Raw genomic sequence first — 12,908 nt, 5'->3', positions numbered from 1 at the left:
TTAACAGAAAATTACGCATACTGAATATTCTTGTTTTTACCATTATTAAGCCTAAAAATAAATCTAAATTTGCCAATTTTAAAAGCAAAGAATCCCCTTTCAAAATTATTGTTTTTTTAAAATAAACTAATGTTCTTACCGAACCTTTTTGATAATAAACTATGACAATAATAAAATAACTATTAATAACATGATGCATTACCTAAAATGTTTTAACTTCTTAATAAACAAGCATTTGTATTTTTATAGCTGAAAATGATAAACTCCAACGTTACATTTATTATAAACGATTTAAAAAATAGGAAGTATGTTAAGCGTAAAGCCAAAATGAATAAAACAACACAAATATGAATATTGAAACAGCGCAACAAACATTAAATTATGGAGTGCAAAATATGAAGAAAAAATACAACAGAAATGGGACATTTAAAAATAACTCGCTATATTACAACAAGTACGATAAAACACGGGCTATATTACTTTTTTTTAAATCAATGTTTAGTATAAACAGTATTTAATCAATAACCAGTTAAGTTAAGTAAGCACCTTAACTATTACCTTTGGACTTTACAGGGCATAAATCACTTACCAACAAAAACATCCAGGCTAATTTTAGGTTGTGTTGTTCAAACCTTAAGTAAAAGATAGCAACTAATATTTAGTAGCTGTATCTAAAAACAATATACAAATCTTATTTCATGCAGTCCCCTACAATGACATGTATGATATATTTAAGCCATAGTTAAATAAGTTCGTTTCAAGTTTGCATGGTAATTACACAAATGATTAAGGTTAAATGTGTAGATAATGCTACATAGTTTAATCCATATATAATGAAGTATAGTTGACAGTATATGATATATATCCAATTTATAGACCTACAAAACAAATAAAACTGCCCTTTGTGGTGCGCAAGTGAAATATCACAGTCAAATATTAGTTGCGAGCATTTTGCAACAATTAAAATGCCAACTTTAGGTCAGGCTACTAACTAGTATTTATAAGTGCTTGTACAACTTTACAAAACAACAATGGTTTATTTTCCCCAGGAAGTTTCAAGGGCACAGTGTAACGCAGCCTCCATCAACCTAAACAAGCCGGTGTCCTTGGGTTTTTCGAGGCCTCTCATTAACCTTTTTTTCATAACTGCAACAAATTCCTTGTTACTCAGGGTTCCATTTCCATCTTCATCAAAAGCTGTGAACACGACGTCCACAGTTTTGTCCGATAACTCAAGCCCCGAAACTGTTTTTGCTACCTTTAGACACAATATTTTATAAACTTTAAACAATTGCAAAATTTAAAAAAAAATTTTTTTTAATTTTTGATTTGAAAAAAATTTAACTTAAAAAAAAAATATAAGTAAAAAAATTTTAATAAAAAAACTTACTTACTTTTAGTAATGTTTTGCAAATTAAATAAGTTTTTAATATACAAACATGAAATACCTGCTTCATTGTTTCCTTATCGATGTCTGCACCAACAATGTGATAAAAATCGAAAGCAACATCAACATCATGAATGTCTTTTAAGAACAAGAAAAAATCTCGCGTTTCTTGAAAACTGACTCCATTATCATTCTCATCGTTCTCAGCATTGTATTTCTTTCTCACGCGCTAAATATTAAAAAGCAAAATTAATCTAAATAATTAAAGTAAATATAGAAATCACATGGAATTAAAATCAATTTTTAATGCCAAAATCTGCAAAAAAATAATTAAAAAAAAAATAATAAATATTAATTTCAAAAGCTAATAAAGTTACTTAATGTGTATTTAGAATACTTTTATACGATTAGAAGTTTTTACATCAAAAATATTAAATACTAATAAAGCTCATATCCATGAATATTAATTCTTTGTGATTTATTTTTTTTAAATTCATAACTTACTTTTAAAATTGCTTTCTGTCTTTTAAGGTTAAGACCAGAATAGCATAACAGAATTCGGGCAAAATCAACTTCACGAATTGAACCCTTTTGTTCGGGATCAAACTTGTTAAATTCCAGTCTTAAGATATCATTCTGTAAATTATATTGTGTTGTTATTTTATTAACTAATAAAGTTTGCAAAAAAAATATAAAGTAATAACATTATTGGGGTAAATAAAAAAAGCCCACAGTAAAATTTACCACATGATGTCCTAAGTTCGATTCTTATTGCTACTAAACATTTCTGAGTGCAATTAAGTATAGCGCTAACCATTAACAGGTTAAAGAGCAGACAATATCCAATAATGACAGAAAATGCATAATGCAACAAACTCAAGGATGAGTCAATGTAACATATTTTATACACCCTGTGTTGATGTTTTAAAGTTTGCTCTCCCAAATTTACGATAAAAAATAATTTAAATAATAAAATACAAGGTACAAGCTGATACTTATTAAAGTGTTAGATATCGATGATTGGTTTAACCTGAAGTTGTTGTTGAAATTCAATAAAGCGTTGCACAGTTAATTTCTTTTCCTTTCCAGTAGGACCAAAGAAGTAGGCAGTAATCCCAGAATTTAAATCCTTGAAGGACTTGACTACATTTCCTATTAAAATATAAGAAACATTTAATTTATACCTTACAACTCTTTTTTAAAAACAGGCACACACAAACAAACAAAATACAAATATTTGTTTATTTTAGCTTTATTGTGAGCCTGGACTTCATAACCAAAAACCGAAACTTACCTAACACAACTACCTCTAAAATAGTTTTTTTTTGCACATATGTATCATATATATATATAGCTCCATAAAAAGGGAAAAGTACTATTAACCCTATACATTGTATAGCTGTTTATGTAAAGTAAACATGAAAGCAATAAGTGGGAAATAACTGATTGGGTTTTGTGGTTAACACTGCAGCAAGCTGTACTTATTTTTTTTAGGCCTACACCTAAAAAAATTCGATCACTTGTACTTAACAGTTTTCAAATAACTATAGGACCGTAAAGTATGAGAAAGAATCAGCAGGAAAAATTAGGTAGAACCGTAATGTTCAAGAAAAAATTCAGCAGTACCATAAAGCATGAGAAAGAAATACCTGAAAGACCGCAAAGTACGAGAATTTTTTTGAAAACTGCAAAGTGAAAGGATCAAAAAAATCTAACAAACCTGTAGTTTTATGATCTCTGTGGCGATGTCCGAATGAAGTTTGTGACCTTGCAGTATTTGTAACTTGTTGAAATTCATCGATATCCACTTCACCATCACCATTTAAATCAAACATCCGAAATGCTATCTCGAAGTTTCTTTGGGGTGTTGAGAGTACCTTAATAAATAAATACTGTTTGTTTACAATTTTATCTTGATACAAAGTCAAAATCTAAATTAAATAAATAAAGATGAAAAGGCAAGATATTTTTTAAAACAAAAACTTTACATATTTGATTTTATCAACTTGGCTTTCCTTTTTAATTTATTCAGCTTCACTTTATTAGTATTTGTTTTTCTGTTAAATATTACAACTTACAGTTAACAAAAAAAGATAATCACTAAAATTTATAAATCCACATTTTCCGATTGCTGAAAATAAGCTTTTTTCTGGAAGCGAAGACTTAAATTTTTCAGTGATGACATCCGACATTTTTTCTCCATTTTCATCTGATATTTTTCTTATCTTAAGATGAACAAAATTTTTATAACAACAATCTTATGATAGTTCAACAGATTTCAATTATAGTCTACACTAAATCCCTATTTTAATAAATGCACTAGCAATCAATAGGCCTATAAAAGTAAGTATAAATTTATTGATCATTTAAAACAAATTTTTTAATTGCAAAAGTTTAGACCGCCGATAATAAATAAACTCAAGTTTTCAAAAAAATAATAGTAAACTTCAAAATCGTTTAAATAATTTATTGATAATACTAAAATGTCAATTTTAATAACACAAATACTTTTACCTAAATAATCTCAACAAGTTTGACCACAATTAACCAAAACAATCACAAATAAAATAACGGTTTTAATTGCTAACAACACCCATTGTAAAACTTAATATTAAACTCCATTTGCAATTTTCAAACGAATTGCAATTGTTTAAAACAACATTTTAGGCCTACTGTATGTTTTAAGCAAAATACTGCGTCAAATTTATTATAGAAAGACGAGTAGAATATCTTTATACCTGACAGCTTTATTTATATTTTACCTTAAACTTATCCAAGCCAAGTTTCTCAGGTTGTTTTTCCCCTGGCGTAATTGACCTCAAAAAATCTTCAGGGGTCATAAAGATTTCGCTTTCTCCGTTAACATACACAAACTTGTAAGTAGCAAAGTAACGAAAAATTTTATCAGGAGTTGAGTAAGCTCTGATACGGTTTTCGTATTCAATAAAACGACTATCCTGTTAGAAAAAATTCTTTATTAAATTACCAAATGCAAGGTAATTAAACTAATACTGTAACAGTTTTTACATCTTAAAAACTTTAAATTCAAATATACATTTACTTTGAGGCCAGTAAAATTTATTAAAACAACCACGAAAAGATTAAATTATTTGACTAGGATTATATTGAATTTATATATAATTTAACTCATTGTGTGCCAAATTGTAATAAAATAATAACATTTGAGAATCGGTTTAAAAATTTGGTCAAAACAACAAAAAAATTTGGTATCAGTTTAAAATTACATTGATGTTTTTAATATTAAGATTTGATATAAAGATATTAGGTATTTTATCGTTCAGTGATACTATTTAAATTACGTTTAATTTAATTTTATTCTCAAAAGAACTAATTTCGTTGTTAAAAGTACTTTTTAACCCATTCTAAAAATTGCAACTTTTACCTTAAAACCAGATCTTTTCGCACTCTTGACGATTTCCTGATTTTCGCCACTTGCATTTTCCTTTAGCGACATGTCACTGGATTTTGTACTTTCTATTGACGACTGACAGAAAGCTTCATTTTGTATAAATCTAGGCATTTTCAAAATATTTTGATTGCTTGTAACATCCATTTCATAAACCTTTGATTGCACTTTTGAGTTTGGTAGGTTGTTTTTGTAATAGAGATAACTCCCAACTGTTGCACCAAGTAACACCATGTTCTTGCTGTTCATTGTAACAAACTTTTATTAGCAGATTAGTTAAAATTTGGGTCCAGCTGTATTTATTAAAAAATGGATGTAAGGTAACATTTAAACCGGCAGCGTGGTGTAGTGGTAAGAACTCTTGCTACACCGCACATGAGGTCGTGAATTCAATCCCCACTGATCTCATGCTGTAGCGCCCTTGAGTAAGGCGCTATAAACAGTATGAACTCCTGCTGAGCCAGCACTTAATCAGCAGTGTAATTACTGGGCAATTATAGTCACTATATTATCCCAAACAGCCACAGGCAACTCGAGACTGGGTCGGAGTAACTGATGTTACTCTATGTTTAAGTCGCGCATTCGACTTTCCCACATCGAGGATAAAGATATATACAAAAAAAAATTTAAGCTTGTATTTTTAATAGGTTAGAATAGTCTGATAGTCAGAAAGTGCAACTTTCACCCGTTGCCAAATGACTGAGCTGTGAAACCAACCCTATTAGCTGGCTGGATTTTTCTTAAGTGCAAACTCCAACAGCAATTTACAATTTAATAATATATTTACAATAAAAAGGGTCTTACTATTACCACAAGGGACCGCATAGGACCACTACAATTTATTTGTTATTTTGTCTGCTTGTGTGGTAAATGTATTGTTATGTATGGCCTGTGCGGTCCCGTGTGGTCCTGTGCGGTCCCGTGTGGTCCTGTGCGGTAATTAGTAGGACTGCAATAAAAACTTTGGTTTCTATTGTAAAAACATAAAGTTACATCTACATTTTAAAACAACATTAATGATAAATATGAAAATATAGAAAAATACGTCAAATTATTATTTTTTGCGTTGCATTGATATAAGCTTTATTACAATTCTGGTAATACTGTTGTTTGTGGTAAAGAATTAAAAAAAACTGTTCAAAGAAAAAAAAATATTTTCTTTACCCATGCTTCTTTTAGCTTGGCGATTAAAAAAACATTTCATTATTTTAATAAAAACGGCAATATTACTTTTTATACAGATAGTTCTTTGTGCAATTAAATAACAATATTTATTTTAAGGCGTGAATGAAGTATCAAGTTGCCTTCTTAACAATAAAAGGAAAAATAATTTGCTTACCATGGCACTAAGTCGAAATAAACACGGCAGTCAGGGCGTACTTGAAATTGATCTTTTATAAGCTTTTTAGAGAAATACTAAAAGAAAATTCAAGATGAAGATGGGTATGCAAAATATAGATATTTTTTTAAATTTACTAAAGTTATTATAAAATCTTTTTGTTTTAATAAAGTTATCACAAAATCATTTTTTTATAGTTTTGGGCATAGTTGTGCTAATACTGGTTGCAAAAATAGCACTTGGAAGATCTGTAGAAAATCTGCAAAATATAAACACTGAAGAAAATGAAAATACCATCAATATGAAACATGGATGTAAGATGCAATATTTAAAAAAATATATGCCTATTACATTTTGTAATTGTTTAAATACAAGTAAGGCTTCTATTGTTAATTTTTACGTTCTATATTTTTATCTTTTATAATTGAACTTTTCAAAAATAACACAGATGTTGCTTCATAAACGTTTATGGTTTATAATATTTAACGTGTTTTAATGATAATTTTTATTTCTATAGATGGTAGTGATATAATTAGTCGTGATGGAAAAGGAGAGAGAGACTCTTATGGGTAAATCGAAACCAAGAGGGAAGACTTCTTGTACCTTATGTTATACAACGTGGATTTGGTGGTAAAAAAATAAGAATAACTGCGCAGTAAAATGTTAAGGATTTAAAATTAACATTCCCCAGTAACCAAGAGCAGCGGGTCAGGTCCAAACTAGTATCACGTATTTAATCTTTTAGGATCGATTTTATGATTTGCATGATTAGCTTGGGAAACGCCACGCTACAAAAACTACAATGTGATACGACCCTAGTTACAATACAAACGTAACGTTGACACGATAACAAAGTTAAGAATGTTTTAAAACTAAAAAAACGACCCTGATAACCCTTGAAGTAAAAAACGTTTCTACAAACTTAAATATTTAAACCCCAGTCTAATTGAACCCATTTATTTTTTTTTAACTTTTAACAGATTATTTCCTGGGGGGTGGTTCAGATGTTATCAGGGTCCTACAGTCGCAAAGTTTGATTGGGTAAAAGTTCATGTGATTTGGTTAAAAGTTCATGTCTTAGTGCCACGAAAGTTAACTGAGTGACAGGCACACGTCAGAAGTTGGCATAACTGTTTGAAATAAATTATAAACATAGTATTTCAAAAATATCAGCATTATTTAACTATAAATTAACATTACGCTTATGTGGAAATCGATTTATTTAACTATAAATTAACATTACGCTTAGTGGAAATCGACAAAAAAACATCTACTTTTAGTATCACGTAAATTCTGGATTGAATAAATTGGCATCAAACAAAGACTAATAAGTTTACCAAAAATACCTATTTTTTCCCTGTAGACGCTGGAATTGAGGCAATAAATGATGCAGTTTCGGACTTCTTGTTGCTGGCTGATATTGTATTCCTGTTGCGAACGAATGAGGAAGATTATATTTCGTTTCAAGTTGGTACAGGAGGATGCAATTCATTTGTTGGAAGAATAGGGGGCAGACAAACAGTAAATAATAAAACTTTAAACGTAATATAATTCGACCATCAGCAGAAAACAATTAGTTTTAAAAAAATAGATTAGCCTATTGGAAACATATTAACTTATTATATACGGTTCTTAACTATATATACGGAACAGTACCTTATTATATTTAGATTAATCTATCATCAGGATGCTGGACCAAAGGAATTGTTATACACGAAATGATGCACGCTCTAGGATTTTGGCATGAGCAGAGCAGACCTGATAGAGACCAATTTCTTCGAATTAATACTGACAACATTATTCCAGGTGATTGGCAAAAACTCGTATAGCTAACAATAATAATATTTTTTTACTATTATATTTATTTGCATACTTCGGTTTGTGTTATAAATTAGTATTTAAGAGTTATTTAAAAACCTTATTTAAAAAAGGTTTTTCGTTTTAATAAAATAGTAGCTTTTTAAATAAATATATAATTAAACACGGTTTAAAATTGTAGGGATGGAAAACAACTTCGATATAGAGAATGCGATAATTCTGAGCAGCTCACCCTACGATTATGGTTCTGTTATGCATTATGATAGTTTTGACTTCGCATCAGATACTGGCATGCCTGTAATAACAACTACAGATGGAAGAATTGTTGTGGGCAACGTATGTATAAAAAAAATACCTAAGATTACTTTAAAATTTATTGACATAGTAATCTAATATTGACTTGATACAATTGTCACAAAAGTTGACATTTTTAAGAATTAGGTCACAATAAGATTGTTAATTACTAAATACAACATTTTATAACTTAATAAATACAATATTTTATAACTTGTTTACACAAAATATATTCAACTGGTTAAACGTTGTTATTTTTTTTATTTTAGAGGCATGGTTTATCTGCACACGACAGTTTTCAACTAAGAGCTTTGTATGAGTTGCGAACTTCCAATTCCCAACCGTTGGTCCTCAATTTTGGCTTATTGTTCATACTTGCTGTATCCAACATATTTACGATTTTTTAGTTTTCTCATAATTTAAAAAAAAAATTAACTTTGAAATTTTCAAAAAAAAAAAAAACAAGTAGCCTATATATCCTTAAACATTGTTTAACGATAAATTGTCAATTAAATAAAATTAGTTTTCTAAAGTATTTGCCTACTAAAGTTAGTTCTATTTAACGAAGAAAATATATTTCAAGTTGTTAAGAAAGTTTTAAGGTTAATAGCATTAAAAGCGAGGTCTGTTATTTTGTTAGCATCATGCTTTTTTTGTTAGGCTAATACTTAATTACAAATCTAAATCACCAGCTTTAAAAAACAAAATTTTTTAAATTGTAAGCCATCCTATAATAGCTATTTTTTACGTTTCAACGAATTGTCTTTGTTTAAACAAAAATCCAGGAAAATTTTAATGCAATATTGAAACACCGTTCTTATAACATTAATTATACATTCATCAATTTATAAATATAAAAATGACCAAACAAATTTGAGTCATGTTTAAATATCAAATGAATCTAGTTTATTACTTTATTAATAAAAGCGCAAAAAAACCTGGGAAATATTGTTTGACGTAACAAAATACTAAAAATATACTGTTCAAATAAATAAAATGTTTTACCTACCTAGGTTCTTCTTTGCCAGGTGGCTTAATTTTAAATTTTTATTATCGATACATGAATCTAGGCTTTACTTTTGATATAAAAGTTCTTTGTGTGGTTAAGTCCTAATATTGATTTTAACACGTTTTAAATGCAGTTTCATGATTCTTAACGCAAAATTAAAATTTATACGACTGTGATAGTCGTATTTAAGGTTAATTTTTCATAAGCTTTGAAGTAATACCAAATTAAAATTCAAGATGAAGGCAGGTATGTACGAAAGATTTATTTTTTAAATTGATTGAGTTAGAAATATTTGTTTTTGTTTTAGTTTTTGGTATGATTGTGCTAATAGTTGTGGCCAGGGCAGCGACAGGAAAATCTACCAAAATTCTGCAAGCTGTAAACATTGAAGAAAATGAAAATACCATCAATATGAAACAAGGGTGTAAGTTTTTTTAAATTGTAAAAATGAATTGAACCCTATATACTTACTAAGTAAAAGAAGAAATGTAACATTTTCTATTTTAATATTAAAAAGCCTATATTGTTATGTTTTTCTCAATACTTGTATAATTTACTTTTTAAGAAAGTTTTTAAATATAGTTTTTATATAGATAGTAGTGACATAATTAGTCGTGATGCAAGAGGGGTAACATCAGAGGAGAGACTCTTATGGTTAAGTCGAAACCAAGAGGGAAGACTTCTTGTACCTTATGTTATACAGTCTGGATTTGATGGTAATTGATTAATAAACTAGTATATTAAAACTGTTGCAATTTTAAACAAGTATAAACAAGTATATTAAAACTGTTGCAATCAAAAAATACATTTGATAAACGAGTACTTAAATAAGTTTAAAATGTTAAGTTAGTTCAGTAAACAACCTGGTCAGAAAAATAGCACATATTTTTTAATACTTTTTTAATATAAGAGTATTAAAAGCGTCTGTAAATAATTTACTATAGTTTTCGCGTCGAAACATATATAAAAAAGAGAAATTAGAATTTATTGAAAGCATTCTTTGAATTTTTATATAAGACAACGCCCGAACAAGGGCAGCTGTAGACAATTCTTTTGTCGCATCACATGTTTAACTTACGAGTATTGATTTCACGATTTACATATTAGCTCGGGAAAAGCCAAGCTACAAAAATACAATAGACCTTCAACAATGCTCTAGTTGCAACATAAACATAACGATATTGAAATTGAGCAAGACAATATTAAAATTGAGCAAGAGAAATTTATAAAAAGAAATTTAAAAAAGAAATTTATAACTACCGGAATAATTCTTAGCTAACAAACACCTATAAAAATACTGATTTTTTTAAAGTCTTCATTTAACCACGACCATTTTACTTCCCTTTACCTTCTCACTCTGTATTTTGAAAAGGGGTTAGTATGCCAAAGTGTAATTTAGCATCAAAGAAAAACCAATGACTTTACCAAACAACATATATGCTCCGAATAACACATTATAAGGCATTTAACTTGTACTTGTAGATACTGGAATTGAGGCAATAAATGACGCAATTTCGGACTTCTTGCTGCTGGCTGATATTATATTTCTGTTGCGTACATACGAAAAAGATTATATTTCGTTTCAAGTTGGTGATGGGTGCAGTTCATATGTTGGAAGAATAGGAGGCAATCAAACTGTGAATACTTACACTTCAAGTTAAATCATTAAAAACATATAAATTTAGTCAAGTTAACTTATTAAAAACATGTAAATTCATCACATCCTTTACATATTAAGATAAACCTAGCGCCAGGGTGTTGAACCAAAGGAATTGTTATACACGAAATGATGCACGCTTTAGGATTTTGGCATGAGCAGAGCAGGCCTGATCGAGACAAATTTATTCGAATTATTACTGACAACATTATTCCAGGTAAATGATTTAAACTCATATGGTTAACAAATAGAAACAAATTCTTTATATAAGTTTTATTGAAATGTTTAAGAGGAGTTATAGATTTTTGTGTATAAATTATTAAAAAAATTATTTGAAAAAAAAAAAATTTTTTTTTTAATAATATAGTTGCTTTTTAAAAAAGGGATTAATTAAACACGATTTAAAATTATAGGACGTGGACGCAATTTTTTAAGACGCAATGAAATCAGTCTGGGAAGCTCACCATACGATTATGGTTCTGTTATGCATTATGGAAGTTACTACTTTGCAATTGATGATAGTAGCCCTACTATTACAACAAGAGAGGGAAGAACTATTAGGCCCAACGTATGTATGAGATAATAACTAGTAGAATTAAAAAATTATTGACAAAGAAATTATATATTAAATAGAAACAAATTGCTTTACATGTTGAATTTTTTTAATGATTTGGTTACAACAAGCTTTTTTATCCTTCAAAACGTATATGTGTAAAACTGTAACGGAAGCAGCAGTTAGGCCCTAAAGATTTATTTCTAATAAGGCTGTGGGATAATGCTTATTTGTTCGATAACATTTTTCAAATTCAGCATTTTATAAAATGTTTTAATCGCAAAATTTATAGTTTTTTTTCACCTTAGAGACATGGTTTATCTGCACACGACAGTTTTCAACTAAGGGCTTTGTATAAATCGCCACCATCAACAACAATAATAACATGTCAAACTTCTAACAGCAAGCAGTTAAACTGCAACCCTGGCGTATTGTTTATACTTACAATCTTTAACGTTTATACATATTTTTTTTAATAATTTAAAAAAAAAATGAAAATTTTTTAGTTGCGATTAGAACTAGAAAAATAATATAAAGCAGCCTACCAAAAAAAATTGTTATTACAAATATTTCTGTCGATTAATTAAAATTAATTTTCTAATAGTTTTGTTAAAGAATTTAGCTATAAAAGTTGTTGCTCTTTGTTTATATCTATTATGTGTTTTGTTACAGATTTTAAAGTAAAAAATAATTAGTAAAAGTTCACTTTTAGTAAGCTTTGGCGTTTTATGCTGTATTATTTAGCTGGATCCCAGCTACATGAGATTCTTTATTCTCTATTGTCATTTATTACGCATGTGTTTTTTTATTGTTTGCGCTTTTTTGTGTTTTGCTTTTAATACCGGTCCAATAGCTTTTTGGTCAGTTTGCTGCCCAAAAATAATTAGGGTTTAAAGTTAAGATTAAGATAAGTTTAGACTGTAATTTGATAAATATATAATAAATTAAAAAAATTAATTAAATTGTTATATATATACGTTGTAGTTTGTGTTATTATTTTTTGTGTTAAATAAATAAAAGCAGCTTGAATAGATTAAATTAAGTAGATTCAATCATTGGGCAGATATTGGTTACAAGATAACGAGTTAGGTATAACAGTGTTGGTACTAAAGTGCAAATTTAGTAAAAGCTATTACAATTTATTGAAAATGTAAAACCTATGTTGAAAGTCTTAAAATATAAAACAATTTAAATTTGATGAGGTACAAAATCAGAGTCTATAGCCTACGCCGACTACTGGGGTTAAAACTGTGCACAAAAGGCAATCATAAAGTAGACCAAAGTTGTCACGTGACTGGCCCAATTACACTGCTCGATGGAGATACAGAGTCCTAAAGCATTTGATTAAGGTATGTAAAGTACCAGTGATTATTTAACAAGTTATTTAACAAAATCGATTGCTAACATCTTGTTTTTCGAAATTG

General features: G+C 28.6%; 3 protein-coding genes and 1 long non-coding RNA gene across 4 annotated transcripts; 3 read left to right on the top strand and 1 right to left on the bottom strand.

Annotated features, from left to right (window-relative positions):
* Positions 1 to 231: 231 nt before the first annotated feature.
* LOC145746223 (calcium uptake protein 1, mitochondrial-like) lies at positions 232 to 5,642 on the bottom strand. The gene is made up of 8 exons (XM_082564444.1): positions 4,791 to 5,642; positions 4,150 to 4,344; positions 3,466 to 3,612; positions 3,108 to 3,264; positions 2,418 to 2,539; positions 1,892 to 2,023; positions 1,449 to 1,616; positions 232 to 1,258 (listed from the first exon to the last, which is right to left on the bottom strand). The coding sequence occupies exons 1-8, from the start codon at positions 5,061 to 5,063 to the stop codon at positions 1,037 to 1,039; spliced, it is 1,416 nt and encodes a 471-aa protein (XP_082420570.1). The 5' UTR covers positions 5,064 to 5,642; the 3' UTR covers positions 232 to 1,036.
* A 524-nt stretch (positions 5,643 to 6,166) lies between these two features.
* Positions 6,167 to 7,650, top strand: LOC145746225 (uncharacterized). The gene is made up of 3 exons (XR_014281297.1): positions 6,167 to 6,257; positions 6,351 to 6,467; positions 6,671 to 7,650. It is a non-coding gene; the product is annotated as an uncharacterized LOC145746225 (long non-coding RNA).
* On the top strand, positions 6,764 to 8,730 carry LOC145746224 (hatching enzyme 1.2-like). Its single transcript, XM_082564445.1, has 5 exons — positions 6,764 to 6,783; positions 7,517 to 7,674; positions 7,824 to 7,959; positions 8,153 to 8,307; positions 8,535 to 8,730. The coding sequence occupies exons 3-5, from the start codon at positions 7,872 to 7,874 to the stop codon at positions 8,670 to 8,672; spliced, it is 381 nt and encodes a 126-aa protein (XP_082420571.1). The 5' UTR covers positions 6,764 to 6,783; positions 7,517 to 7,674; positions 7,824 to 7,871; the 3' UTR covers positions 8,673 to 8,730.
* A 780-nt stretch (positions 8,731 to 9,510) lies between these two features.
* On the top strand, positions 9,511 to 12,168 carry LOC145745232 (hatching enzyme 1.2-like). Its single transcript, XM_082563242.1, has 8 exons — positions 9,511 to 9,520; positions 9,582 to 9,698; positions 9,868 to 9,990; positions 10,757 to 10,930; positions 11,077 to 11,148; positions 11,345 to 11,499; positions 11,793 to 11,912; positions 12,157 to 12,168. Exons 1-8 carry the CDS (start codon positions 9,511 to 9,513, stop codon positions 12,166 to 12,168), a joined length of 783 nt encoding a protein of 260 aa, XP_082419368.1.
* Positions 12,169 to 12,908: the final 740 nt, after the last annotated feature.

The sequence above is a fragment of the Corella eumyota genome, chromosome 3, assembly GCF_963082875.1.
Source record: "Corella eumyota chromosome 3, kaCorEumy4.1, whole genome shotgun sequence".
Lineage (NCBI taxonomy): Eukaryota > Metazoa > Chordata > Ascidiacea > Phlebobranchia > Corellidae > Corella > Corella eumyota.
Note: the sequence above shows the minus strand (reverse complement) of the source record. Positions and strands in the feature narration are given on the sequence as shown.

What these genes read in the sequence shown, in the direction of transcription:
- LOC145746224 (XM_082564445.1), top strand. Translation starts at nt 7,872, where the DNA reads ATGATGCACGCTCTAGGATTTTGGCATGAGCAGAGCAGACCTGATAGA. An exon ending in TACTGACAACATTATTCCAG is followed by an intron (nt 7,960 to 8,152) that starts GTGATTGGCAAA and finishes TTAAAATTGTAG; the next exon opens with GGATGGAAAACAACTTCGAT. An exon ending in GAAGAATTGTTGTGGGCAAC is followed by an intron (nt 8,308 to 8,534) that starts GTATGTATAAAA and finishes TTTTTATTTTAG; the next exon opens with AGGCATGGTTTATCTGCACA.
- LOC145745232 (XM_082563242.1), top strand. An exon ending in CATCAATATGAAACAAGGGT is followed by an intron (nt 9,699 to 9,867) that starts GTAAGTTTTTTT and finishes GTTTTTATATAG; the next exon opens with ATAGTAGTGACATAATTAGT. An exon ending in TACTGACAACATTATTCCAG is followed by an intron (nt 11,149 to 11,344) that starts GTAAATGATTTA and finishes TTAAAATTATAG; the next exon opens with GACGTGGACGCAATTTTTTA.
- LOC145746223 (XM_082564444.1), bottom strand. Translation starts at nt 5,063, where the DNA reads ATGAACAGCAAGAACATGGTGTTACTTGGTGCAACAGTTGGGAGTTAT. An exon ending in ATTATCTTTTTTTGTTAACT is followed by an intron (nt 3,265 to 3,465) that starts GTAAGTTGTAAT and finishes TTATTTATTAAG; the next exon opens with GTACTCTCAACACCCCAAAG. An exon ending in CAGAGATCATAAAACTACAG is followed by an intron (nt 2,540 to 3,107) that starts GTTTGTTAGATT and finishes ATATTTTAATAG; the next exon opens with GAAATGTAGTCAAGTCCTTC.